This window comes from Macrobrachium nipponense, chromosome 15 (assembly GCF_015104395.2).
Source record: "Macrobrachium nipponense isolate FS-2020 chromosome 15, ASM1510439v2, whole genome shotgun sequence".
NCBI classification, from domain to species: Eukaryota; Metazoa; Arthropoda; class Malacostraca; order Decapoda; family Palaemonidae; genus Macrobrachium; species Macrobrachium nipponense.
Genome location: NC_087208.1, coordinates 68,961,420 through 68,987,155, shown reverse-complemented (window position 1 = coordinate 68,987,155; position 25,736 = coordinate 68,961,420). Strand labels below are relative to the sequence as shown.

The 25,736-nt window shown below is 39.8% G+C and overlaps 2 protein-coding genes across 4 annotated transcripts in view; both read left to right on the top strand.

Annotated features, from left to right (window-relative positions):
* Positions 1-2,793: 2,793 nt before the first annotated feature.
* On the top strand, positions 2,794-4,596 carry LOC135195041 (protein bunched, class 2/F/G isoform-like). The gene has a single exon (XM_064221362.1). It carries the CDS (start codon positions 3,145-3,147, stop codon positions 4,594-4,596), a length of 1,452 nt encoding a protein of 483 aa, XP_064077432.1. The 5' UTR covers positions 2,794-3,144.
* A 189-nt stretch (positions 4,597-4,785) lies between these two features.
* LOC135195042 (TSC22 domain family protein 1-like) overlaps positions 4,786-25,736 on the top strand; it is a 499,143-nt gene continuing 478,192 nt past the window's right edge. For all 3 annotated transcript variants that reach the window (XM_064221365.1, XM_064221366.1, XM_064221364.1), the window contains exon 1: positions 4,786-5,240. In XM_064221365.1, the coding sequence (XP_064077435.1) occupies positions 4,786-5,240 (455 nt within the window). The remainder of the gene's footprint in view (positions 5,241-25,736) is intronic.

Genomic DNA, 25,736 nt, shown 5'->3' with positions numbered 1-25,736 from the left:
TGTGCCTCTTTCTTTTGCTTGTGCTGCTTTTGTCGATAATCTTTAGGAATGCATGTCTATTAATGATAGTCAAATACGCAAGTTTATGGTCTTTAATGATAATGATGATGATGATAATATGCTGGAAGTAAACACTCTTTTGTACATGTTTTATATAAAGTAATAGCTGCCTCAGCTGCATGAACTTTATAAAAAAAAAATAGAGAAGAACCTATATCAAATTAATGCAGCTGAGGCAGCAATTACTTTTGATAAAATAATAATAATAATAATAATAATAATAATAATAATAATAATAATAATAATAATAATAATAATAATTTTCTACCTCGTATCCGGATACATCTCAGGACCCTCCAGTGATAAGCAATGACAATAATGCTGATAAATCTTTTACAACCATTAATACTTAGATCATTCCTTTTCTGTTGTTGATTCTCTTATAACCGTGTTAATCAGATTCTTCCGAATTTCTATTGCTGGCTCAAATTGTGCCAAGTGGGCTCGTAAAGTTGTTTTTGTAAGTCTCATTTCCTGTTAATGCCGCACATGGTTCTGAAAAATATACGTATGTATTATGTATACACAGTCAAAGTACGTAGTTTTGCGCTATGTAAACGAATACAGATTTCGTTATTGATTTTGTTTTAATGGGTAAGCAAGCGACTAAAATACAACAAGAATGTTGAAATGAAGCAATTACTTTCTGAAGAGGGAAATTCATAACTTGACAAGAATATTGGTGCGGTATAAGAAAAGTAGCTGTATATATATACATTCATAGTTTAACGAAAAACAGGTGACGAACTTTGATAAATAAATTGACGAATAACAACGAAGCATGAGTAAGAAAATGAACAACTTACGACTTACGGTATGTAGACGCCTTTATTATTGAATGCAATAATAATAATGATATTTTAAACAAAACAGAAAAACAAAAGGAAGAAAACGCCGAAGTAAAAGAAAAAAAAAATCATACCCGGACATCTGCGTGCTATTTCAGGACGACCAGGATTAGGCAGATGTCTCTCTGGAGGTACAACCGACCATAGAGCTACTGGCAGACATTTAGCAAGCAAACATGTCTTTGATTGCTGGCTCGTTTGATCATCAGACCCCGGTGAACTCGATGACACTTTGAGGATCCTGGTGTGGCGGTGGAGTGCAAATTTGCGAACGTCACCACGTAAGAGTGTCGGTAACATTTCTGGTGTAGCTGCGTGTCATACGGTACGGTTACGCAGTATCTTCAAGGTCGGTTCCCTTGCATAAGAATTCATCGTATGTTGTTTATGGAGAGGGTGAAATGAAACGTACGTTTTAGAGGATTCGAACAGCCCTCTCTCTCTCTCTCTCTCTCTACCTCTCTCTCTATCTCTCTCTCTCCCTCTCTCACGCTCTCTCTCGTCTCTCTCTCTCTCTCTCCTCTCTCCCTCTCTCTCTCTACATACACACACACATATATATAATATAATAATATGTATATATATATATATATATATATATATATATATATATATATATATGTGTGTGTGTGTGTGTGTGTGTGTGTGTGGTGTGTGTGTGTGTGTCTGTGTCTGTGTGTTTGTGAGTTTGTGTGTGTGATTATTTAAATTCTCTCTCCAGGTGAGAATTATATAATCTTCAGTTTTGATACATATTTCCTGTCGTTTAGGTTGAAGCCTATCTAGACCATCAGTATTCAAGACTACCAACTGTATTTTCTATTTAGATAATTAAATAATGCATTGGTATCAGATGATTCTCTCTCTCTCTCTCTCTCTCTCTCTCTCTCTTCTCTCTCTCTCTCTCTCTCTCTCTCTCTCTCTCTCTCTCTCAAAAGATGAGCTATTTGATTTATATAAAAAGTTATGAAAATGCATTCTTATTGGTAATGAAAATCTCATACCTAATGGTATTTAATTTGTTAGTTCTTAACAGATTTCATTTGGGATGAATTTGTATTGATTTTACAGTATGAAACTGTTTTGAAATTACAGGCGTCTCGTCAGTCTATCGTCGATTGTTCTCAAACAAATTTCATCTGTAAATTGCTAGTAATATTCGATAAGCGAATGACAAGCAATCTAGTTCTTCGATCATCAGTATTTCTACCATTGCGCATTTTAAATACATGATAAAGAACGAAATTGGTCTCGTTTATTTGCAGCACTGAATGATTCACATTTGAAAATTATTTGCTCGTCGGGGAGAAGGGAAGCTTGAGGATGTAGAGCTATGTGTAAGCCTCCTATCTTTAAGGGCAATAAATAGCTAACGAAAAGAAACTTTGCGAAGAATATGTCATTGGCGAAAATTCAAACATGGGCGTGTCAAAAAATCGCACTGCTGAGATGATACAGTTTGTTGTTGTTGTCACTTTACATCATTATCGATTCGTTTAGTGTTTGGTCGTCGTAAAATATTATCACGCATATAAATATGCAGAATAACTGTATCTTAATATTATTATTAATTTTAGCGTGTGGATAATAATCCCAGTGTTCGTTTCCTTTCATATCGGTTTAACTAAGTTTTTGTTTACAAGTGAAAGCTTCGAATCCTTTCGCGCGATAGCGCCATTTCCTATTTCAAAACATCTGCTAATGAAAATTTTAGATTTACTTCTTTAAAAATTACGCTTTTTCACGTAATCAGATTTGCTAAACCAGAATCGAACATTTTATATCGGGTATAGGTACCCACTGGTAGGGCAGATTCCAATATCTGACCATTGATAGAAGGCAAACCAGCATCGAAGAGAGAGGACTCGATCCCGCGACGTCGCGGCCAAATCCCCTATGAACTGGGGACGGGTATGCTCTTTATGGTTTTGGGGAGTTTGTGTGCGCCATCTATAACACGGTTCATAGGTAAACAAATCAGACAATTTCTCTATCTATACGGTGACTTATTTGTGAAGTAAGGTTGAGAAACTGGGCGAAATGTATTTAGAAAATGATGGCTAGAGGTGTGTCAATGAAGCCCTAGTGCGTTGCCAATATGGCCAAGCGTTGGTAAGGTGCCATGGATCCCAAAAGTGAACCAGTGTTCGCCGTTAGAGAAGTGTCAGTGCACTAATTCCTTCTAGCCATCGGGTCAGCAATTAGGCTAGTATTGTGATTCATATAAAAATTCAATATGGCATCCAATATGACTGATCATAGTGGTTTGAAGAGTGAAAAATCTCGGGGGAGCAGTAATGTAATTAATGTCACAACCAGCGAGACGATGAGGCTGGATGGTGTGGGAGACCGGACCAATCTTCATATCCAGCCTGTGGGTGGGGGTACCGGGGGTGGTGGTGGTCAAGGTTACCAGCAAAAGAAGAAAAATTCTTCCTTCCAGATCACTAGTATTACATCACGATTAAGTAATGATCCCGGCGATGATAGTGCCGACGATACTGAGGATATCTCCGACATGGGAGATGTCTCTAGGGTTACGGACTACGATCAAGAAACGCCTAGTTATTCTGAAGATTACTCCAAGACCGAAGAAGTGTTTTTTGGGCCTGCGCCTGTGATACCCACTAGTTCCCAGTATGGAATAACGGCACTTGTTCAGCAGACTGGTACTGGGGGCGTTATGACCGCCAGGTTACCTCAGGGTGTTACGGTTAATGTCACAGAAGGGGGCATTGCCCTAGCTAAGGCTGATGGTGACTCGGATGATGTTGATCATTGGCAAAATAGGTTTAAAATTGTGAAAATTGATAGTAATGAACCTTTTAAACGCGGAAGGTGGATCTGTTTAGATTTCATGGACTCTCCAGCCGTTTCTGCGACTAGTACGCAGAAGAAGGACGAAAGCATGACTGTGGTTATTAATAGTGTTGGGGAAAAGGATGACCCTGCAGATCATCAGCCTCAGACAGTGTTGCAAGTGCCAGTACCAGTAACGCAGCAGAGCCAAACAACTACTCAGAACCAGTCGCATCCTGCTACGGCCCAATATCAAGTGCCACACTCTTCGCAGGCTGCTGTCCCTATAGCTTCATCAGCACAGCCAACCCAAGGTAGTGTCCCATTGCAGCAGTCATCGCCTCACATGACAGCTCCAGCGACTACTCAGGGTCCTGGTAATATGCAATACCCTTCTCAAGGTGCCCCTATGCAAGGTCAACTACAGCCAACCATGTCGCAGGGATATGCGAATGCAACGCAGGCACCGCAAGCGTCAGTCCATCCATCTCCATCTGCTCAGACGCCTCCACAGGCCCAACCTCCGTTACAGCCTCAGCTCCAACAGCAGCAGCAACAGACAGCACCTTCACTGCAGCAGGCTACAATTCAGCAGCCACCTGCATCACAGTCAGGTGTACAGGCTCCTATGCAAGCCACTAGTATTCCACAAGGGGGTGTAACACAGGCTACTGTCCAACAGAGTATGGTACCTTCCAATTCCCATGCTCAGCCACAGCATCAGCAGCCTGTACCAACCCAGTCAACAATGGCTCAGCCTTCCATTAATACTCAAAGTATTCCACAGCAGGGGATGGCTACTCAACCAGTTAGTATTCCACAGAGTGTTGCTCAACCAAGTGTGATGGGTCATGCAGGAATCCCTGCACAGCTCATCAGCCTAATGTAATGAGTGGTATCCAAAGTCAAGGCGTAACTTTGGCCCAACCGGTCGTTACGCACCAGGGTGTTCCTTCACAGTCTGTGATGAGTCAGCCTCAGCCAGGGGTTCAGCAAGTTCCCCAACAAACTCTTCCTCAGAGTGTGCCTACTCAGAATGTAGCTCAGAGTCAGCAGCAGCAGATAAATAAACCCAAGTATGCCTTCACAGCCAATGCCTGGATCGCAGTCTATTCAACAAGCGGCGACAACACAGCAGATCCCTTCTGGTCAGCAACTCCCCGTGACCCAACAGCATACATCCACTGTTGGTCAGGCGACCTTGATCAACCAGAGCACTATTGGATCTTCACAAGTGCCTGTTGCCACACCAGCAACTAGTGTACAGACGACTTCTGTAGTTCCACAGGCCAGTCATGGATCTTTGCCAAGCACTGGTGGTGCTCCAACACCAGCTACCACACCTGCTCAACCCCAGGCTCACCTTAATATGGGTGGAACGCCATCGGACTCACAGCAGCCGTCTCAAGCACAGCCGGCAACCCAGCAACAGCCGCCAACTAACCTCGAGGGTATCCCTGTGGGACAGCCCATGGAGGATGCCAATGCTACTCCTCCAGCGCCATCTGGAAGTCAGCCAGAGGACACTGAAAGGTACAGAAACCCTAGGCTTAATTTGAAGCAATAGTTATTGCAGCTTAGATAACTGTAGACCATATTTTGTCACTTTGGTAGCCTATTGCCTGAACTGTCATTAAAATAAAGCTTAGCTAATATGATTACAGTGGTACAGCATAAAAAAAAGAAGTGCTATCAAATGAATAATATTCAGTGAAAATATCCATTCTCCTATGGTACCTATAGTTCCTATAGGTAGTACATATCTTTTATTTTAATTTTTAAAACCTTCATGGACGTAATATATGCACTTGTTTTTATGGTAAATGTGTGTTTCCTATATATATACTTGAACATTTTAGTGAATTTGATTGAGGTATGAAAATTCCTGACAACACTTGATTAGAAAATAATTAAAATATTTTTCACCATTACTGTAAGATTGTTAAGGCTGCAGTTTTTTGTCAGTGTTGAATTCTCATGGGTTTTACATACATGCATCAACTGATTTCAGTTTAATTTTTATTACAGATTTTTTTTTATATATTAATTTTATAATCATAAAAATATACCAACATCAGATACTGTCAAGGGATTTGTAATAATTTAATTTTATCAAGGCTAACAAACACGTGGGATATGTGCGTTATCAAAACAAGGTATTTCTACATGCTATTTTTAACCGGAAAGAAAAATACAAATACTAAATCTAAATTAAATGATGTAGAAGATTGATAGACATGAAAGACAAGAGGAAGGATATCTCCTTTGGATCAAAATAGTTATTTTGGCCAGTTTCACGTTTGTTTCACCTTGATTCTTTATGATGTACCAATCATGTAATTATCCCCCTCCATTGTTTTTCTACTTTTTTCTTATTGCATGGGAATGAACACCTGTTCTTCATACTACTTCATTATGACCTTACTTGATTATACTCTACAAGAATTTAAGGCACAAACAGCTGTAATCACACGAATTTATTTCAAAGAGCCTTTTTGCTTTCTTTATTTGCCTTGTACAGTAAGTGAAAAGTATTATGTCACCATTGTATTATTGCTATTTTGTTGGGTATTTTATTCTGGATCGGTAGTTGTTAGTGGCACGTGTATATACTAGGTATACTGATGTATGTTTTTCTAAACATAATGAATCCCATTCTTTTTATCTGGAAAGATCTTTAATATTGATTGAAGTTGTTGTTTTATGGTATTGGAAATATCGTCTTGAGATGTTGCAGGCTGTTTTCTGTACGTAGTCACCATTAGGTGTAGCATCTAGATAGGCCGTAGTGTGTGTATAGTAACTGGGAATAGTAATTTGTGCTTTCATGGCAAATTTTCTTCAGAATTTGGGGTTAGCATGACCTGAAGTTGATCAAAGTATTGTTAGTTAGTAGCTAATTGTGTATTTACATTGTAGGTACACCATATTAGAAAAGTGGAAGTACATTACTTACTAGAAATCAGAAATGACCATTATGAATATAACCTAAAAATAGTTAATTTTCTAAAATGTAGACTGAAACCAATTTTCTGTAACCCAACCAAAGATGCTGTAAGTGTCCTTAACCATCTGTGGTTACCTTTTCCCACTCTGATCTTGTATTCTTGTGGCTAAACTGTTTAGATGGCAAGCCTGAATTACTACAGTTTGAAATATGAACCAGTGAATTATAAGAGATAATAGGATGTGTGCTTTCTTAAGGCTGCATATTTGAAAAGTGTTTTCCACTCTGTAAAATGAGCTGATACTAATAAATTGATATGTACTCCAGAAGTTTAAGTACAGGTATTGAACTTAGAATTACACAATTATCATGTTTGGCTACTCAGAGGTTTAAACTTTATAGTCCAATATGTATTGTGCCTGAGGGGCCTTAGAGGAAGAAAAAATGTTGTATAGGCTACTGTATTCATTATCGATTCCCTAAACAGCTGCTTATTAACTTGGTAAAACTTACTATAATTGTGCGGCCTGATTCCCACCAGTCGTTGACTGGGACAGGTTCCTCATACGTACATAAATAAACCTAACCTTTCCTATAATCCCAGGTCCTGACTTAACCAGATCTTACCTACCTAACCCAACTTAGGGTGACATGACCTGACCTGGGTGGTGGAGCAACCCCCCCAAAAAGGCAGTAACTGCCCTGGTCAGCGACTGGCAGGAACCAGGCCGTGAAAGCAACTATCGTAAAGTTTTACCAATAACTTATCTGTGGCTGCATTGGATTTTTATAACTGGAGTTCATTGAGGTCTTATGCTGATATATTTTAACCTTAATGTACTTTTTAGTTCTTTTGGCCCAGGAAAGGTACAGGAGCTGTTATGGATTTGGCAAATACTGGGATGCTGATCTGGGGAATTTGGTTAAGAAATGCACTTTTTTTTAGTTTGATGGTACTGATCTAACATTAAAGCTAAACTATTTTAGCTTTATATCCAGGAATAGTTTGATCTGCCGTAACAGTTATTTGTAGGGAACACTCAAGCTGTTGAATGCTTAACTATCATAAGCTCTCCTACTGGAATGATTTTGATATATTATGACAAATTTTGCAAATTACTCTGTGCATTTTCAAAATATACTGTTCCCATGTTTGTAAACAAGTTATATAATATCCACTATCAGTCATGGCAAAATAATTGATAAATGTGAAAATATTGATCAAAATGGGCTTTTACAATTATTGTTTTACAAAAGGACACAGTTCCCTAATGGGTTAGTGCCTTCGGTGTATGTCAGAAGGTGCACAGTAGGCATTAGATAAAGTTCTTTGCAGCTTCCCTTTAGCCCCTAGCTGCAACCCACTTAATTCCTTTTATAGGACTTTCCGTACTTCTGTCCATATTCTCTTTCTTTCGTCTTAATTTGCTCCCTCTCCTAACAATTGTTTCTTAGTGCACCCGCAAGGTTTCCTCTTGTTGCACCTTGAAAACTTTTTTAGTCGCAACTTCTTTTTCAGCACTGAATGACCTCAAAGGTATCACCTTTTGACCTTTGTCCATAATTTCATATTATATTGTACAAAAGGATGCGTTAGCATTTCATTCATGTCTTTAATAGGTATAATCTTATGAATTATAATCGTAATAGCGTAATAGTAATTACAAAATCAAGTCCCAGTTAGGTTTATGCTAAGCACCAGAATATATATAGCATTAGATTTTAGGTGTTGTTCATCAACTAATCTTGTGTACCGGTAATCAGTGGTTTTACTTGACATATTTATAAAATTATAAATAGCTATTAATTTTTTTTCTCTCATATACACATAAGATGATGATATGAAGCATCTGTGTCTGTCCATTGACTGTGATTAGGCTTATACTGTACCTTAATAAATCTACATTCCAGTATGTATACTTTCTTCCCAAGCTAGTCATTGATCATGTACTGAAGAAATGAATGTAATCAGCAAAATAAAGAAAAATTCTTCCCCTCCTGGAATATTTAAAAAAAAAAAAATGCAAAACATAAGTTGTGACTGTCTTGGCTAGCTGAGTATCTTAGCAAGTGCCTCCTTTTTCCTCCTTAGATGCAAATGTCCTAGAAAAAACTCTGAATAGGTATTAGAAAGGACACAAATAGATAAGCTTCTGGAAGGTTTTGCAGACTGTTGACATTGGTGTAACTTGAATGTAGATTAATAGAGACAAAAGGATGGTAAAAATGTGAGAGCAGCAACAGGAAAAAGTCAAGGGCACAGTAATACTTGTCTTATCAGAATTTCCTTTAACTACGTTCACATTAAGGTTAATCACTTATGATTGTAGCATTTAGCCTAGGTGTATGATTAGAGGCTCCATAGCCTAGGCTCGCCCAAATAGGGTAGACATTTAGGGCGTGCTAGGCTATGCTTAGAGGTTCCATAGCCTAGGCTAACCTAACTAGGCAAGCCATTTAAGTTAGGGTAGGCCATGATGAGATGTTCCATAGCCTAGGCTAGCCTGACTAGGCAAGATATTTAGGCCTGGCTAGGCTATGATTAGATTTCTGTTGAGTAGGCTAGCCTGACTAGGCAAGATATTTAGGCTTGGCAAGATTATGATGAGAGGTTCGATAGTGTAGGCTAGTCTGACTTTAGTCTGTTTTTTTTTCATCTGTCCATCCGCCTGTGGTGTTTTTGTATGGTAACACTGCGTCCCAGGCTTAGATAGTTACGCTATTTGTAAGTTTTAGGTAAATAAAAGGATATCTGAGTGTACATTTGCAACTGAAAAGTGTTTTAATAATTTACTGTATGCGAATTACACCATTAATATTCGAAATAGGATATTATAATCGTTGATTGTAAGCTGAATGTAACTATCTAAAACCCGGGACGCAGTGTTACCATACAAAAACACCACAGGCGGATGGACAGATGAAAAAAAACAAGAGTATAGGCAAGACATTTATACTTGGGTAAGCTATGATGAGTGGTTCCATAGCTTAGGTTAGTGTAACTAGTTTTCCTAACTTGCAAACCTGAAAATCTTTACATTAATGGTCCACCTCAGCCACCCGTCTAATCTGTCACCTGGTGCAGAGAGCAAAGTGGAGTGTAAACCAATGGGTAAGAGGGGTTTCAGCTCACATTCACAAGCTTAATTATGTGTAAAGAATTTCAGGTTTGTATGTTATGAAAAATACAAATTACTAAACAAAATTTGCTATTTTTTAAATAAAGAAGCCAATTTCATATATTCTAAATAGTATACAGGCAAACCCTGGTTATCAGCGGAGTTCCCGTTGCAACAGGCTTGATGATAAGCAAAAATCGCCAGTACCCGAAACTTTGCGATTTCTGGCGCTTATGGTGCCGTTAACTGGATTTTGGTGCCAATAACTGGTTAATGGCACCCTTGTTAGGAATGTATTGGCACCATAACTCTATTATTGGAGCCAGTAACTGGCACTCAGTGTATCATGGTGCTGAAAATCAGCAGTTTTAAGGCACTAGACAAACCCCATAAAACTGGATTGCCATTAACTGAGTCCGCTGATAACCGGGGCTGCCTTGCCTGTGCTAGAGCATCTGTTTAAAAACAAGAAAATTTGTCCGTTTACATATCTAGAATGGTTGTGCAGTATTTATTGAGACCCTGTATATGTGCCACTTTAGTCGAGTGAAATGCTATCATTATATTAGTGTGTTGTAAGTCATATAGAGATACAGGTGTATTGTTTATTTTATTGAATTCCATAGCTTTGTATGTGTTTGATACATTAGACTGAAGTTATAAAGTTTGGCTGCTCTGTAGTGTTCAGTCTCATTGGGTTTGCTTATCTTGTATAAAAGTTTTTGGAAATCCCTCATCTTAGCTCAGAAAGATAAAGAAGTTTGAAAGACTGATAATAGTGTAAGTGTTGGCAAGAATTCCCCTTGTATGGCTCAGATTAAAGGTAGGCCACAGTGCAGAGTACAAGATAATTATATTATCATTGTTGGAAATGTGGGTAGCGAATTACCTTTTACTGGTCTTGGCATAAATGTCTTCTGAATTATCAGTTCTTCAGTGAATACGTACATCTGTAATCTGGTTGTTGACAACATCAAGGATTTGGTTGTGCTGTTGAAATTCGTGTTTACTTTCCTCTTCTCTGTTTTCAGGAATTCATGGACTTCCACCTTCCTTACTTTGTGCTGCGTAATTGTCACACCTTCAGCCAATTCTGCCCTTTGCAGAGGCAATCATTTTGAGAGTACTGGCTGGGGTGTAAGAATCGTCTCATTCAACCCCACACCACCTGTCCAAGTATAGTGTGGATGTAATGATTAGGTATTGAGCATCAAGTCATGTTCTACTCAATAAGCACATATTTTTTTGGTTCACTTCATATTTGGCAATCACTGATATGCTTCATTTCTTGGTCTGGGCCTCATTATGAACTGCTTTTCAACACACAGCATATGTAGCAGCACTCAAAGCCAAACCACTCTGCCTAGGATTTGTTTCCTGTGCTCCCCAAGTGAGAAGGAATTAGTTTCACTGAAAGTCAGTGTCTCCTCTAGTTTAATTTTAGGCAAATGACAATTTTTAAACTAACTTAATGTGTAGTGAAGACTGCAGTTGTATCAGAAAAATTAGAAGTAAGAGTTTGGGACCATCAAGGGTTAGTTTTAAACCCTTTGGAGTCTGTCATAGTAAAGAGGAAGCTATAAATGATTGAAGAAAAAGAGAAGAGATGACAGTAGTAAAAGAACATAAGCAAAACAAAGGTTATGGTGACTAGAGGAGGGAAAGGAAAAAGCATAATCAGGAAAGTGGCCATGTGGTGGGGTGAACTCTACATTGAGTACCAAATGTAACAGATGGTGTCCCAATAGGTGCACAAATTACGTACAACATATACGTACTACTATACTTAGAGTAAGAGACTGTTAATGCCTGAAATTTATTACAAGAGAACCCTATTATGATAGAATGGCAGTTCTTTTTGTTACCGTGTGGCCTGTGAAGTGTGAATGAAATATAGAGGGAAATAGCTAGACTACTGATAAATGAAAATGTACCAAGATAGAGAGAGCTGGAACTTAGAATAGGTATGTATGTAATGCCTAGACTTGATGTAGTAAAAACAGAAGCACTAAGAAGGAAAATGGGGATTTAAAAAAAAAATATGACCGTATGGAAGAAGCAGATACTGAGTCCTTTGGGAAGTCTCAGGATATCCTGGAGAAATGAGATAGATGATTTACTAGACAGGAAGTGCACATGACAGAAGTCAGTGGAGAGAACTTATTTTATGGTTAACCCGATAAAGGGAAAGGCTGATGTAAATATGGGAATGATGTTGAATTGAACAAGAGGTGTTGCCAGTGTTGTGCTGACTAGAGGCCCATTTGTTTCTCAGGACGGTAGGTTTTGCTGCTGTGTTACTCATTGTCGTATGCATTTTTGTATGATTAGGGTTTCATTCTGTTATAGGACTCCATTTTCGTAATTTTATTAATTTAGTTTTGGTTTTATCAAGAGCATAATGCTTGTGTCACACAACTGAATAACTGCTATTAATTATTCTAATAGGGTTAGAAGTATTCTTGCTGTAGGTGCTTTGTTAATTTTGATGTTTGGTTTATTGCAATATTGTTGTAGTTTTAAAAATACTTCTGTTAGTATTCCAGCAAAGCATAATATGTATCAAATTTAAATACCTGCTGACAAAAATGTTGCCTTTGGTACTGGATAAATGTCTGCACTTTACTGATGGCATTGCATTTTACTTTTAAGTTTTACATGTACATATGTCTTGAAAGTGCATGAACACGATGGAAAGTACAGTATGTACAGGCAGCCCCTGGTTAACGGCTATCTGCTTAACGATTATCCGGTTTATGGCGCTTGTCTAGCGATGCTGTTAACTGGATTTTCTGTGCCGATCTCTGGTTAGCAGCGCCGATCTCTAGTTAACAGCAGCGCTGATCTCTGGTTAACGGCGCCAATATTTGGGTAGCAGTGCTGTTAAGCTGGTGTTTAGTGCTGTTACTATTGCCATTTTTTGTTTTGCGGGGATTTTCGGTTAGAAGCATTGGATGGGAACAGAACCTCGGAAGTTAACCGAGGGCTGCCTGTACTGGTGACTTGGAATCTTGCTTTTAGCTAAACAAATGGTAGATGTTATTATGCTTTATTATAGATTGACTAGTGAACAATTGCACAAAAGCTGCTGAGCTGTTATGTTGTGGATTGGATAATTTGCTTAGGCTGTTCATGTAAGCTACTACATTCAGAGAAGTGTAGCATGTTGAGATTAGCCAGTTTAGCTTTTTAATGGTCTTGTGGTTTCAGTCATTTACAGATCAAGAGTAAAATAAAATTAGCTTTACTGTAAATCTTTATCTTGTATTCTTGAAATGTGTGATTAATACAAAGTTTTAAAAACGTTTATCATTTTCCAGAAAATGTGTGATGTGCATTGGGCCATTTGTTGGCTCCACAGGCAAAGTAGTGCATCAGGTTACGAAACTAATCTGTTCCGAAGCAGCCTTTGTAACCTGATTTTTTCGTATCCAGAGCTATGTTTTACGTGTGTAAATTGTCTAATTCGTTCCAAGCCCTACAAAAACACCACAGTAAATTTTATAACAAAGCTAAATTGACCAATAAACAATGAAATACAACAATTTGGTCCATTCAATACCTAACCTAACTATTACTGTACCTGTAAATAAAGTGTATTAATGTACAGGGTACAAGAAATACTGTACATACATGTATGTATGTATGTAGTAAGATGTGGAATTACCTTTTGAGTGAGGTGATGTTCGGAAGTGGCGACAGAGGAGGAGGACAAACGGCAGAAAATATAAATACATAATTTTACGAAAAATTAAAAAATGGCAGAAATCATTAACACTAAACTTTACGAATTTACGTTAACAAACGAAATCTATGGTAATGATCTAATTCCACGTGTACGATAACGCTGCCGAAACAAAACGGTCGAGGAACTCCTTAAATAGATGCATGATGGGATAGATGCTGATCAATAGGAGAGCAGGATCTTACGGCAGTAACTAGTGTCAGGAACCAATGGGAGAGTGGGAGGATGGTGGCGAGTCTACTGAGTTGGCGGTGTGCGAGTTTTAAAATTGTTCTCGGCGGCTCGGTCGAATCTCGGACTTTACAGTACACTCTTTCACGACCTGAATTATTTTCGTACACAGGAGCAAAAAAATCTTCGTCTTTGCCTTCGTAACTTGGATTTTTGGGGTATGACTGTATAGTTGCTTTGCAACATAGTATTTAACTATGAAATGCAATTGGGGAGGGAAGGGATTAGTTACTTTAAAGTAGGCTACTCTTTACTAAAAGTAACACAAAGCCGTATACCTTATTACTTAATAATAACCCCTTTATTTCCTTTGGAATTAATGTCTGCTGATGTAGTGGTTGTAACTTACACAGCTATAACTGAATGTGTATTGATTTAGAGAAGATTACAAACCTGTGGTTACATATTAAAAGGTTTTGGTGAAAAAATTTAGACAATGTTCAAAGAAGTGTAGGCTCTTGTGTTGTCGCCACTGGTTTATGATTATACGAAAAAGTAAAATTCCATTTTTAATGCAGTACTCCCCAATTTGATGGACAGTTTGTAATTTTCTCATTACCCTTTGTTTACTGCTGTGAGGTATGTACTACAGGGTGGTCCGGAAGTCTTGTTACCCTTACCAAAAAGTACCATCAATGGAGGTACAAGTATTGTGATAATACAAAATACATATCCTGGATTCAGTTTATTCACTGTAAGAACAATAGAATGAAATAAGAACACTGAAACTATAAAAGAACAAGTACAGTGGTAACCCCGTATTTGCGGGGGATGCGTACCCGTGAATAGTTAGAACCCACAAATAGTTGGAACCCCTATAAAAATTCTTAAAACCCTATTTTGTTCATGAAACTTACCTGACAGATATACATATATATAGCTGTATTCTCCGAAGTCCGACAGAATTTCAAAATTCGCGGCACACGCAGTGGGCGGCCAGGTGGTAGTACCCATTCCCGCCGCTGGGAGGCGGATATCAGGAACCATTCCCATTTTCTATTCATATTTTTTTCTGTCGCCGGTCGGTAAACAACTGTTTACAGACCTCCGCCTAGGATTTTGAAACTTCATTAGCCGCTTAAGTATCCTAATTATTCTTTCGATTATTGACTTGGATTTGTGGCTAGGCATACGCTATCATAAGTTAAATTTTTTCATTGCATATGTTGTCTGAAGCTAGTTAGCCTAGTTTCAGACTTTGTTGTCTGCATGGGGTAAGGTGAGGCTACCGGAACTTTCGGTAGACACTCGCTTAGTATATATGACGTTTACAGGTTTTCTTTGCATAAAGATCAATGTAATTAGTGTAATGTGTGACTGATTACGGAAGAAGTAGGATTCATGTACGCATTTTAGAGCGTGTTAGAATCAGGGGTTTTCCTCCACAGTAAACAGAAGTTAGAATAATGAACCTTCTAACGTCCTGTAGTATTTATTTTGCCTAACCCTGTGGTATGGCTTACGGGCCTAGAAGAAGTGTCTGCTAGAGGATCACATCAAGTAATCTTAGACTAAAGTGCTCGCTCTCCAATCAGTGTGGTGAAGTGTAGTGCCCCTTGTGTTGTGGAGGGGGCGTCAGATCGGCCCCATAATGCCTCTAGGCCTGGACCTCTGTCGGACTCCCAGGACTCAGGGAGAGGGCATGTCGAAAGCCGCAAGAGGGTTACGGGGGCTCCCCACCGATCTGGCGTCCCTTCGGCAGGACCTGTTGACGATTCCCAGGCTGCTAAAGATTGTGCACGTGCACGAATCTTGAAGGATTGATTCTCGTCCTCCGAGGCGTCCTCCCCGCGCAAGGGTTGGAGCTCTCGGAAGGACTCGCGCCCTCTAAGAAGCTTTAGAGAAGAGGACGCTTCACGTCCTCTCTCTCGTCAGGAGGGAACGTCAGATCGGCCCCATAACGCCTCTAGGCCTAGACCTCTGTCGGACTCCCAGGAAACCAGGGAGAGGGCATGTCAAAAGCCGAAGGAGGGTTACGGGTTTTTCACACTGATCTGGCTTCCTTTCGGCAGGTCCTGTTGTCGCTTCCCAGGCTGCCGAAGATCGAGCACGTGCACGAATCTTGAAGGATTGCTTCTCGTCCTCCGAGGCGTCCTCCCCCACACCCGAGGTTGGAGCTCTCGAAGGACTCGCGCCCCCTTAAGAAGCTTTAGAGAAAAGGACGCTTCACGTCCTCTCTCTCGTCACGAGAGGATGAAAGAGTCCTGTGCCCTGTCAGGGCTCTCAAATTTTATTTACATAAAACGAAGGAAAGTAAGAGGTCCTTCGGGTAATTTATGGTGCTCAGGAAAGAGACCACATTTACCCTTTTTGAGAATGCACTGGCTCTTTTCCTAAGGGACATATTAAGGAGCTCATTCATCTTGCCAGAAGAGTGATTTAAGCCTCCTGCGAGTGAACGCTCATGAAGTTAGAGCTGTTTCAACCTCGCTAGCATTCCAAAAGAATATGGTAATCAAGGACATTCTTGATTCCACCTTTTGGAGGAGCAACTCAGTATTCGTCTCCTCTCCTCATGGCGCTCCGTATACGTTATGTAACGTTCGCTTTACTTCGAAAAAGCAAGCTGATAAGTTTGACGTCCGGCAAGTTGCTTTGCACAGTCAAACAACTTATGTCTCTGGTTCGGCATAAGAAGGGCGATTTAGACGTGAGCAAGCTTTTGGAGGTGCTCGACGTCCTATAAGTAGAGACATTCTCCAGGACTCTCGGTTCGGCAAGCACCTTGCGAGGGTGTTTTTCGGACGCTCGGCGTTCCTTTTGCTGAGTGCGTTTCTGGAGATGTTCTTTTGCATTACTAAGACGCAAGTTGTCGCATAGGCGGCCACTGTCTTTGTAAGAAGGTATGAAGGTCTCTAAGGCCCGTCTTGAAGACGAAAGCCGTACGTCTTCCTTGTTTAGTGTTCACACACTTCAGGAGCAGCGTGCGGCTCTCCATGGAGACTCGCATGAGGACGTCCCTTGAAATATTCAACGTCATCCGCAAAACGCGGTTCGTCATAACATTGAGATGTTGGAACAAGGGTCGCTCGCCGGGACGCCTCTTGGCGGGCCTTGCATGCTTCAGGGCGCTCAACGAGATCCTCCTGAAAATGTCGTTCAGAAGACTTGGTGTTCTCTGCTCAGACACGCTCGCAGCTAAGCAGGACGTTTTTTGAGGACGCTCAGGCAGGACCGCTTAACGCAGGACGCTCAGCAGGACGCTTATGAGGACGCTTTTGTGGACATTCGCCAGGACGCTTCAGTGGAAGCTCGGCAGGACGCTTTGCGAGAGAAAAGACTTGTAGACGGCGTCTTATTTGCTGTTCAGGACGTTTCTTAGGACGCTTGACGCTTTCTAAACGCTCATCAAGAGGAGGTTTTTTCAGGACTCTCCACAGGACATTCCTTTACAGAAATTTTAAAAGAAGGATTCGGAGTTAGGAGAGACATACCCGAATTTTTTCTTCGATCCCTCTTGCCTCTTCATCGATTTCTCTGAGAATCGGAAAGATTATATACTCGGATTCCTGGGTGACTTTCGGTCATGTTAAAGGGTTTTTCCCCCTATTAGCAAAGTGCCAATTGTTTGTCAAGTAAGGACGTTTCCCCATTGTCAAGATACTAAACGTTTTGTCATTTAAGTGGGGGACCCCTCATAAATGGGGTAGTTCTCATTGACATAGATTTTAACGTTTTTATCGTTAAGCGGATAAACTCATTAACAAATTTCGGAAGAGCTCTCATTCATTTTCAGAGGCTCATCCGGGGAGTAAGAAAAAGACTTGTAGACTAGATCCAGGAAGTCTTATGTCCAATATCATAAGAACATTGAACGGTCCCTTTTCGATCCTCGGTTCTCACTGATGATCTCTATTCGAATATTACTCCCTTCTCTTGGCAAAGAGTCTTGGCAAAGAGTCAAGGAGTTCTTTTAAAAAGTCTCATTCATTAGAACGTGGACAGTCGTTTTCCTTTCTTTCTCTCTTCCTCGTCGAGGAAAGATGTAGTAGAGAATTTGATGTTCAAATTACTACAATACTTACGTAGTTTATCTTGGCGTCATTTTGTGCTAACGCATGGGTCAAGTCATATACGCATATCGTATTTATTTACCTCTGCGGATAGAAGCCGAAAGAACTGTTGTTCTAATATTTATTTGACACTCCCTTCAACCTTCCAAGAGTTTTCGGAGTAAGAACAACTCTTCAGGTATTGTTACGACAACTCAGCTTCTGTATTTAGCGAATTCTGTTTCGTTTAAATATGCCTGCTTGAGAGTTTCCTTTTGCTCGATAATATCATACCTATTCCTTCGTAAAGGGAGTAGCTGGCAACTCAGGCAGATAGTGCGAGACGATGAATGAACAAGGCTGCTGTTACTGTGATCTACGCAGTACCGGCTAGCTCTGTGACATGCGCGGTTGTTTATGTCTCTCTCCCCTGCGGGAATGGCTGACTAAGCCGTCTCTCTGCCCTACATCATGGATTTTAGCCTCGGGTTGAGGAAATTTCTAGTAATCATGAATGAACATGCCTTCCGTTTACTTAGAAAATTTCAACAAGATATCTCTTATACCTGTTCAGTGCGGTTTTACCGCACGGTAACAGAATTCTGTACGAGTCTACCGCGGCATAGCACTATAATAATGCTCTCCTGCTTATACTAGATGTTTGATGTTATTCCAATTTCTCCTCACGGAGAAATTGGAATAACATCAAACATCTAGTAATAATTCTAATTTTCTCTCAACGGCTTGAGGATGACCTCGGGTGATAGCGAGAGGGTGCCAGACATCCGAACAGAGGAACAGATGTCCTGGCACATTGTCTGAAAGAATTGGAAGCCAATTTGGTCGGCTCTCCAGTTCCTCGAAGGGTGAGTTTTGATCGAGTGGTCCAAATCATCTCGGATAATTTCTCAGCTCTCATAGCTCAAGAAGAGAGAGTTGGTTATGGGCTTGGGCACGGAACGTAACGATCCTCAAGAGGTTCGTTAAACTAGTGCACGTCCGTGCGGGTCTTCTCGATCGAAGGCAACAACTACTGACGTCTGAGTAATCCTCACTTAGAAGTATGTCGAAAGTTGAGGAGAGACTGAGGGCGTCCTTTCGTTAAGTTTTTCGTAATATTGAAGACGAAGGAGCTTCCTCTTAAGTTGTTTCCTTATTCATGATCATAGAGGATTAGCATTAGTCGCCACCATGTTGGCCTTTAAGAGGTTGGATTCACAGAGGTCATGTAATTCAGAGAGAATTGTCCAAAGACCCTTCCCGAGAGAATCGGTGTAATCTAACATCGTCACTTAGTGAAGTATCTAATATCTCTCCTCTCTGAGTCTGAAGGCGTTCAGACTATCGAGAAGCGATAAGATCTTCAAGATTAATGGCAGTCTCTTGGCCAAGGCAAAGCAGTGCTGCCTATTTTCAGTGTTCAATCGGAGGAGGCCGTTTCTGGAGATAGTGAAGGGAAAATGACTGTTCCTCCACCTCGACCTCTGTGAATTTCCTTATGGTTCTATCTTTCCGTCTGAAGTATGAGATAAGCTAGAAGTCCTAACTATTGTAGAATATGCAAATATGTTGTTGACGGCCTCTAGGCTCAGAGATTCGGTTCTGTCAAACAACAAAGCTTCACGATCTTTGAGGTCTGTGGAGATCTTGAAATTCTCTGGATCGAAGGTTCCGGCATGGAACTTAGACGTAGTCTGAGTTTCTGATGCCAAAAGCATTTCGAACCTACCCTTTCTGCGAACTTAATACACGTGACCAGAAAGGCTAACATTCTAACCGCTCTAGCCACGGCAAAGAGGGTTTAGTGAGGTTTTAGCCATCATCAGAGGTTTTGCTTGAAAAGGACATAATGCGGTCTGTCCTCTAAGCCTTCCGTTCTTGATAAGAACGAAAACCTGTCTAACCCTTGACCCGAAGGCTTGGAGACCAAGGGTATGGCACAAATTATTGGGCAAGGGCATTAGAGAGTCCTGTGCCCTGTCGGGTCTCTCAAGTTTTATCTTGATAAAACTATAGAAAGTCGAGGTCTAACTGACAATGCGGTGTTCCGTATAAAGACCAGACTGGTTCATGTCCAAGAACACCCTGGCATTTTAGCCAAGGAGTTCTGTTAAGAGGTCTCATTCATTATGTTTGCATAAAGATTTGAGATTTTTTCTTAATATGAATGCTCAAGAGGTGAGGGCGCGGCCTCGGAAGCATTTCAACAGAGCATGACACTCAGTAACATCCTGAGTGCCACGCTTTAGCGAAGCAACTCTGTGTTCGCTTCACACTCCCGACGGGATGTGAAAACGACATTTGAGATCTGTTAGTCGCTAGGACCATACATATCCATAGATATATTATTGAGGGCAGGAAGCAACACGAATCCTATCCTATAGAAAAGGGATAGGTGTGCTTTTAACTTTGAAGGGTTGGTCGCTTGAGGCACGTTCCTTTTCTTTAGCCTAGAAGTTATGGAACTAACTTTGATAGGTTAGGTCAGGTGGTGGTTTTAGCTTCGTTGCCCTCAGAAGTATGGTCATATGGTCTAGTCACATTGTGGTCACTCCCCCGTTGACAGATCATCTAGAGCGCACCAGCATTACAGGTCTCTACCTCGCTGGCAACTCTAGTAACGCAGAAGCAGACTTTGGTGACAGTAATCACGAAGTCGGCTATGCTAACAGGTGAGGAACCAAGATGTATATCATCTACTTAATTTAGTTTCCTAAAAATCCTATTCTGTCTCTTCCCACCATCCGAAGGTGGGATTCAGCTATATATATATCTGTCAGGTAAGTTTCATGAACAAAATGTTATTGTTATAATACAATTAAGTTTGTTCATACTCACCTGGCAGATATATATAATTAAAGTGCCCACCCACCTCCCCTCAGGAGACAGTGGCACTGATAAAATATGAATAGAAAATGGGAATGGTTCCTGATATCCGCCTCCCAGCGGCGGGAATGGGTACTACCACCTGGCCGCCCACTGCGTGTGCCGCGAATTTTGAAATTCTGTCGGACTTCGGAGAATACAGCTATATATATATCTGCCAGGTAAGTATGAACAAACTTAATTGTATTATAACAATAACATTTTGTTAGTTAAAACTCAAGAAAAACCCACTAGAAAATTTTCATACCTGGTTTTTTTAATAGTTTTATCGCAAAAAGTGCATTTTATGATGAAATTTATGGAAAAAACCAGGAATAAGTGAATGTTTCTCATAGAAAAATACCGCGAATAGGTGAATTTTCTGCGAATAATGCAGGGAAATATTCCCAAGAGAAATCTACAAATGTGTGAGTCTGCGAATCCGGAGAACGCGAATACCGGGGGTCCACTGTAGTATAGTAATAGAGAAGATGTATTGGATTCAATTTATTTGCTTTCATTGATACTGTTACACATCGAGATGGTCTGTATGAACACCATCATTTTCGTGGGACAAAATGATGCGGCGCCATGTTCTGTGTGATATTCGACGAAGCTGTGCTTTGGTAATTGTCGCAAATGCTGCTTGAACAGGTATTTTGGTATTGTTCATGTGAAACAAAGGGTAACAAGACTTTTGGACCACCTTGTAGTTTAAAATTTAAATGTAGTTACAGGCAGTCCCTGGCTTACGACGTTCCGAGGTTACGACGCTTTTCAATTATATTCATCAGACATTATTTCCAGGGTTACGACGCCTACAACGCTCATCTGGCAGATGAAATATGACACCAAAAATGCAAAATAATCAATATTTGAAGGTTTTTATTTGATGAAAAGTGCCATAAGAATGCAGTTTACATAGTTTTCAATTCACCCAAAGCATTAAAAGTAAGGTTTTCTTTGGATTTTTTATGATGTTCCGGCTTACGACGATTTTCGGCTTACGGCGCGTCTCAAGAACGGAACCCCCGTCGTAACCCGGGGACTGCCTGTATCTGATTTGTTGATAAAGACGTTTGTGTGTGTGTCCCAGGATTCTCTGAATTATTTGCCATTGGAAGAACTATGTGATGTCTTTCAAAAGTTCGTAAGTGGATTGGTTGTTGAGCGGAGTTGGTCTAAGGTCTTTTGCTTTAGCAATACACTGTACTCTCCGAATGCTCATTGATTAGCTTGTGCATATGTTTTGTCACTGGATCATTGCTTGTCTGGGCCAGTTCTCTAGGTTATTTGTATTTTGTGCTTTTGTCTAGAGAATTCTGATCACCTAACCATTGGCATACAACAACTAGCGCCAATGGTTAGGTTACTGCTAAAAATGAGGAAGACCTACAGAGAAGGATTGGAGAGTGGCAGGAGTCTTTAGAGAGGGGTGACTTATAAGGTAAATGTGAATAAAACAGAGGTTTTGGTGAGCAGTATGGAAGATAGATGCAGCAAGAAAGAAGAGGCTTGATTGTAAAGCAGGTGGAAAAGTTTAAATACTTAGGATCTACTTTTAAGCCAAGAGGGAGGATGTGAGGCTGAAGTTGACAGTAGGATAAAAGCTGTATGGGGGAAGTGGTGAGAGGTAGCTGGAGTAGTATGTGATAAGAAAATGCCAAGTAAGCTAAAAGACCAGTGATAATTTAGGAATCGGAAACATGGGCTTTAAGAAGAAAAGAGGAAGTAAAGCTTGAGAGAACAGAGATGAGAATGCTGAGGTGGATTATGGGAATATCATTACTTGAGAGATTGGAAAATGACAAAATAAAAAGGGCAGGCTTAGTAAAGATTACAGAGGTGATAAGAGAGCCACTATTAAGGTGGTATGTTCATGTGTTGAGGATGGATGACGAAGATGGAGTGAAGAGGCCTTGGAAGGAACCTGTTAGAGGAAGAAGATCGAGAGGGAGACACAGAATTAGATGGTGAGATAAAGTGAAGGAAGATATGGAGAGAAGAGGTTTGGTGGAGGATGATGCCTTTGATAGAAGGCAGTGGAGAAGGCGCATCAGGCAACCGACCCCTAAATGTAGGGATAACAGTGGGAAAGAAGATGATGGTGGCTGAGATGAGGTGGTGCAGTATGTACCTTTTTATGAGGTATACATGTTTTTCTTAATTTTTATTGCACTTTTGTATGCAAAATGACAATTATAGCTGACATACTATAATAAAAGCTAAGAACTAAAACCAACAGCAATCCCTGGTTATATTTATGAGGAAATAGATAAAAAGATGCCCTGGGATAGAGAGGGCAGTACATTACCCCATCATGTCTAAAGGCATGCTGATGCCTCTCTGTCCTGTGCTGAGCTATAGAGTTGCCATAAGTCATTTATGGCCCATTGAAGTGTTATGAACATCTTTTCTGCAAGCCCGGCGTTCGCTCTAAACCTGTTATAGTTCCTCATATGATCATGTCTGTCACATTCCTATATTTCACATGTAGTATCAGACAAAACATAAGTATGCAAAACTTGATTAGAAAAAAGAAAAATATAAATGTAATCAAAATCTACTGTATAATCATGTCTAGTCTGGGGGAAGTTTTGTAAAATTCACCCTTTCCCTCACTCCTTGGCATTTCATTCTTCAGCAATATCATCAAGTGCTTCTAGTGCTGGTGTTAGTGAAAAAAAAAAAACACTAGACTTTAGGTTCATGAGGACTATAACTGAATTGGGAGGGGGAGTCAATGTTCACCTTCTCTGGCCTTGGACATATGTACATACCGAGAAAATTCAGCGTTTGATATTGTTAAGATTTACGTAGAATGTACAGATAGTTTGTCATCATATAACAGTTGTTTACTGGATAACTAAAGAGGTTGTCAGCCATAGCATACCCTAAACCTGCTTGTCAAGTTAATACTCTACTCAGTACAACCACATTATGCTTGTAGAATCTACGAAATATCTCTATAGGCTTGCAGTACAAATACTAGAACCCAATATTAATGTGTTTTGATGTATATAGTATTCCAGAGTCATACTGTACCAATTCAAAGTGATAAACAAAATGATGTATGATGACATATTAAATGACTTCATGCTTTTAAACCAATACCACTAATGGTCATGAAAGTTCACTCTCTGTCTTTCTCTTCCTCTTTTGCTTTTTCATTTTTATATGTTATTCATAATTGTAATGGGTTAATCATCATTTTATACAGAACATTACTGTATGACAGAACACCAGAAAATAAAAAATGAGGAGGGATGGGGGAGAAGGGGAAGGTAGGTGTGTGGGTGTGTATTGATGTTGTGTTTTTTTCTTTTTTGTGTGTGTTAGGCTATATGTATGTATGAAGGTGTGTTTCATAGAGCAGTATTGGCTCTCTCTCTCTCTCTCTCTCTCTCTCTCTCTCTCTCTCTCTCTCTCTCTCTCTCTCTCTCTCTCTGGCTTTTTGCGTTGCGCATGATTGCTATTTTATAATAAGTACCAGTACAGGGAAATCCTTAAATAAAATATAAAAAACATAAATATACATGTTATAGGCTGTACATATATACTGTAGGAAGTTTCTTACCATGTTAACGGTTGCTCTCTCTCTCTCTCTCTCTCTCTCTCTCTCTCTCTCTCTCTCTCTCTCTCTCTCTCTCTCTCTCTCATTATCTTCTTATATTGTGCATAATTATTTCATGAAAAGATACAGTACAGTACGTAGTGTAATAACCCTTTGATGTAATGAGGAAAAGCATAAACATAAAATAAATTAAAGCTCTAATGAAGTGGAACACCTGCCTACTCAACTCCACCCATCCCTCTGCATTTCCACTCCCTTCTCAGCACAGGAAACTCCTTCCCCAACAACTATGTATAGTGTTCCCCTTGTATTAATCGTGGGGGATGCGCACCAGACCCCCCTGCAATTAGTTGAAACCCCTATAATAAAAATGCTTAAAACTGCCTATTTTGTTAGTTAAAACTCAAGAAAAACCCACTAAAAATGATTGTACCTTGTTTTTTAATAGTTTTATAACAGAAAAGTGTATTTTATAATGATATTGGTTAAAAAAAAAAGCACGAATTTGTGGATATTTTCCATAGAAAAATAATGCTGCGAATAGGAGAGTTTTCTGTTAATAAAGGGGGTATATGTTCCAGAGAGAAATCCGCAGATATGTGAGTCTGCAAATATGGGGGTTTACTGTGTTCTCTGCGTGCTTATTCCTGTAAACAGTATTACTACCACTCCCCTCCCATTGCACCCAGCCATCCTACCCCAACTCTCACATGAAAACTTCCTGGCCTCCCCTCCCCCCCTTTCTATGAGTGTAAGCAGTGCTACCAATATTTCCATAAACCTGCAGCATTGCTAACCATCTGAGAGCAGTTTAAGTTTTTTTTAAATTATTATATTAGTAGTATATATACGTTTATTATTGATACTGGGGTCTGGCTGTCCCTGATAATGTGAAATCAAATAATTGAGGGATTACGATAGTTGCATATCAAGCCAAAAAAGTTGTTTTTACAGAATTTGATTACTGTTGCACTTTTCTGATATACGTATTTGTTTTAGTGCTTTTCCGTTGCCTGTGTGGCAATATTATTTTTTTTTAGATTTAGAAGTGGTGGAAGATGATTTTGTTAATTTATGGTCTTTCATTGTTTTGGCAAAAAGTGCAATTCAAGTTTACAGGGCCAGCTGTATTGCTTCCTCTTTTTTTTTTTTTTTTTTTATATTATTACATTTGTTGCTTAGATATATTTTCTCTTTGTAGAAGCAGGGAATGGAATACTAAATTCAGGTACAGATTTTTCCATTTATACTTGTGTTCACTCAGCAGTGCAAATAAGTTGAACACAAATTTTAGCTGCTGTAGTTGGATGCAGGCAGGTTAAGAGTGTGCTTAGAGTTAAACATTATCAACCCAGTCACAGGGCTGAACATTGTCATAGTTTGAATTATCGATACCCTTACCATATTCTATAGAGTTGTTGAAAGCAATGTAACATTAACGTCATGTAGTCAGGGAATTATCATTGAAAATTTAGTGACTATTCAAACTTTACTATTATGTATTAATATGTTATCAAATATACACAGCTTAATGAATGTCTTTTACAGTCAGTCAT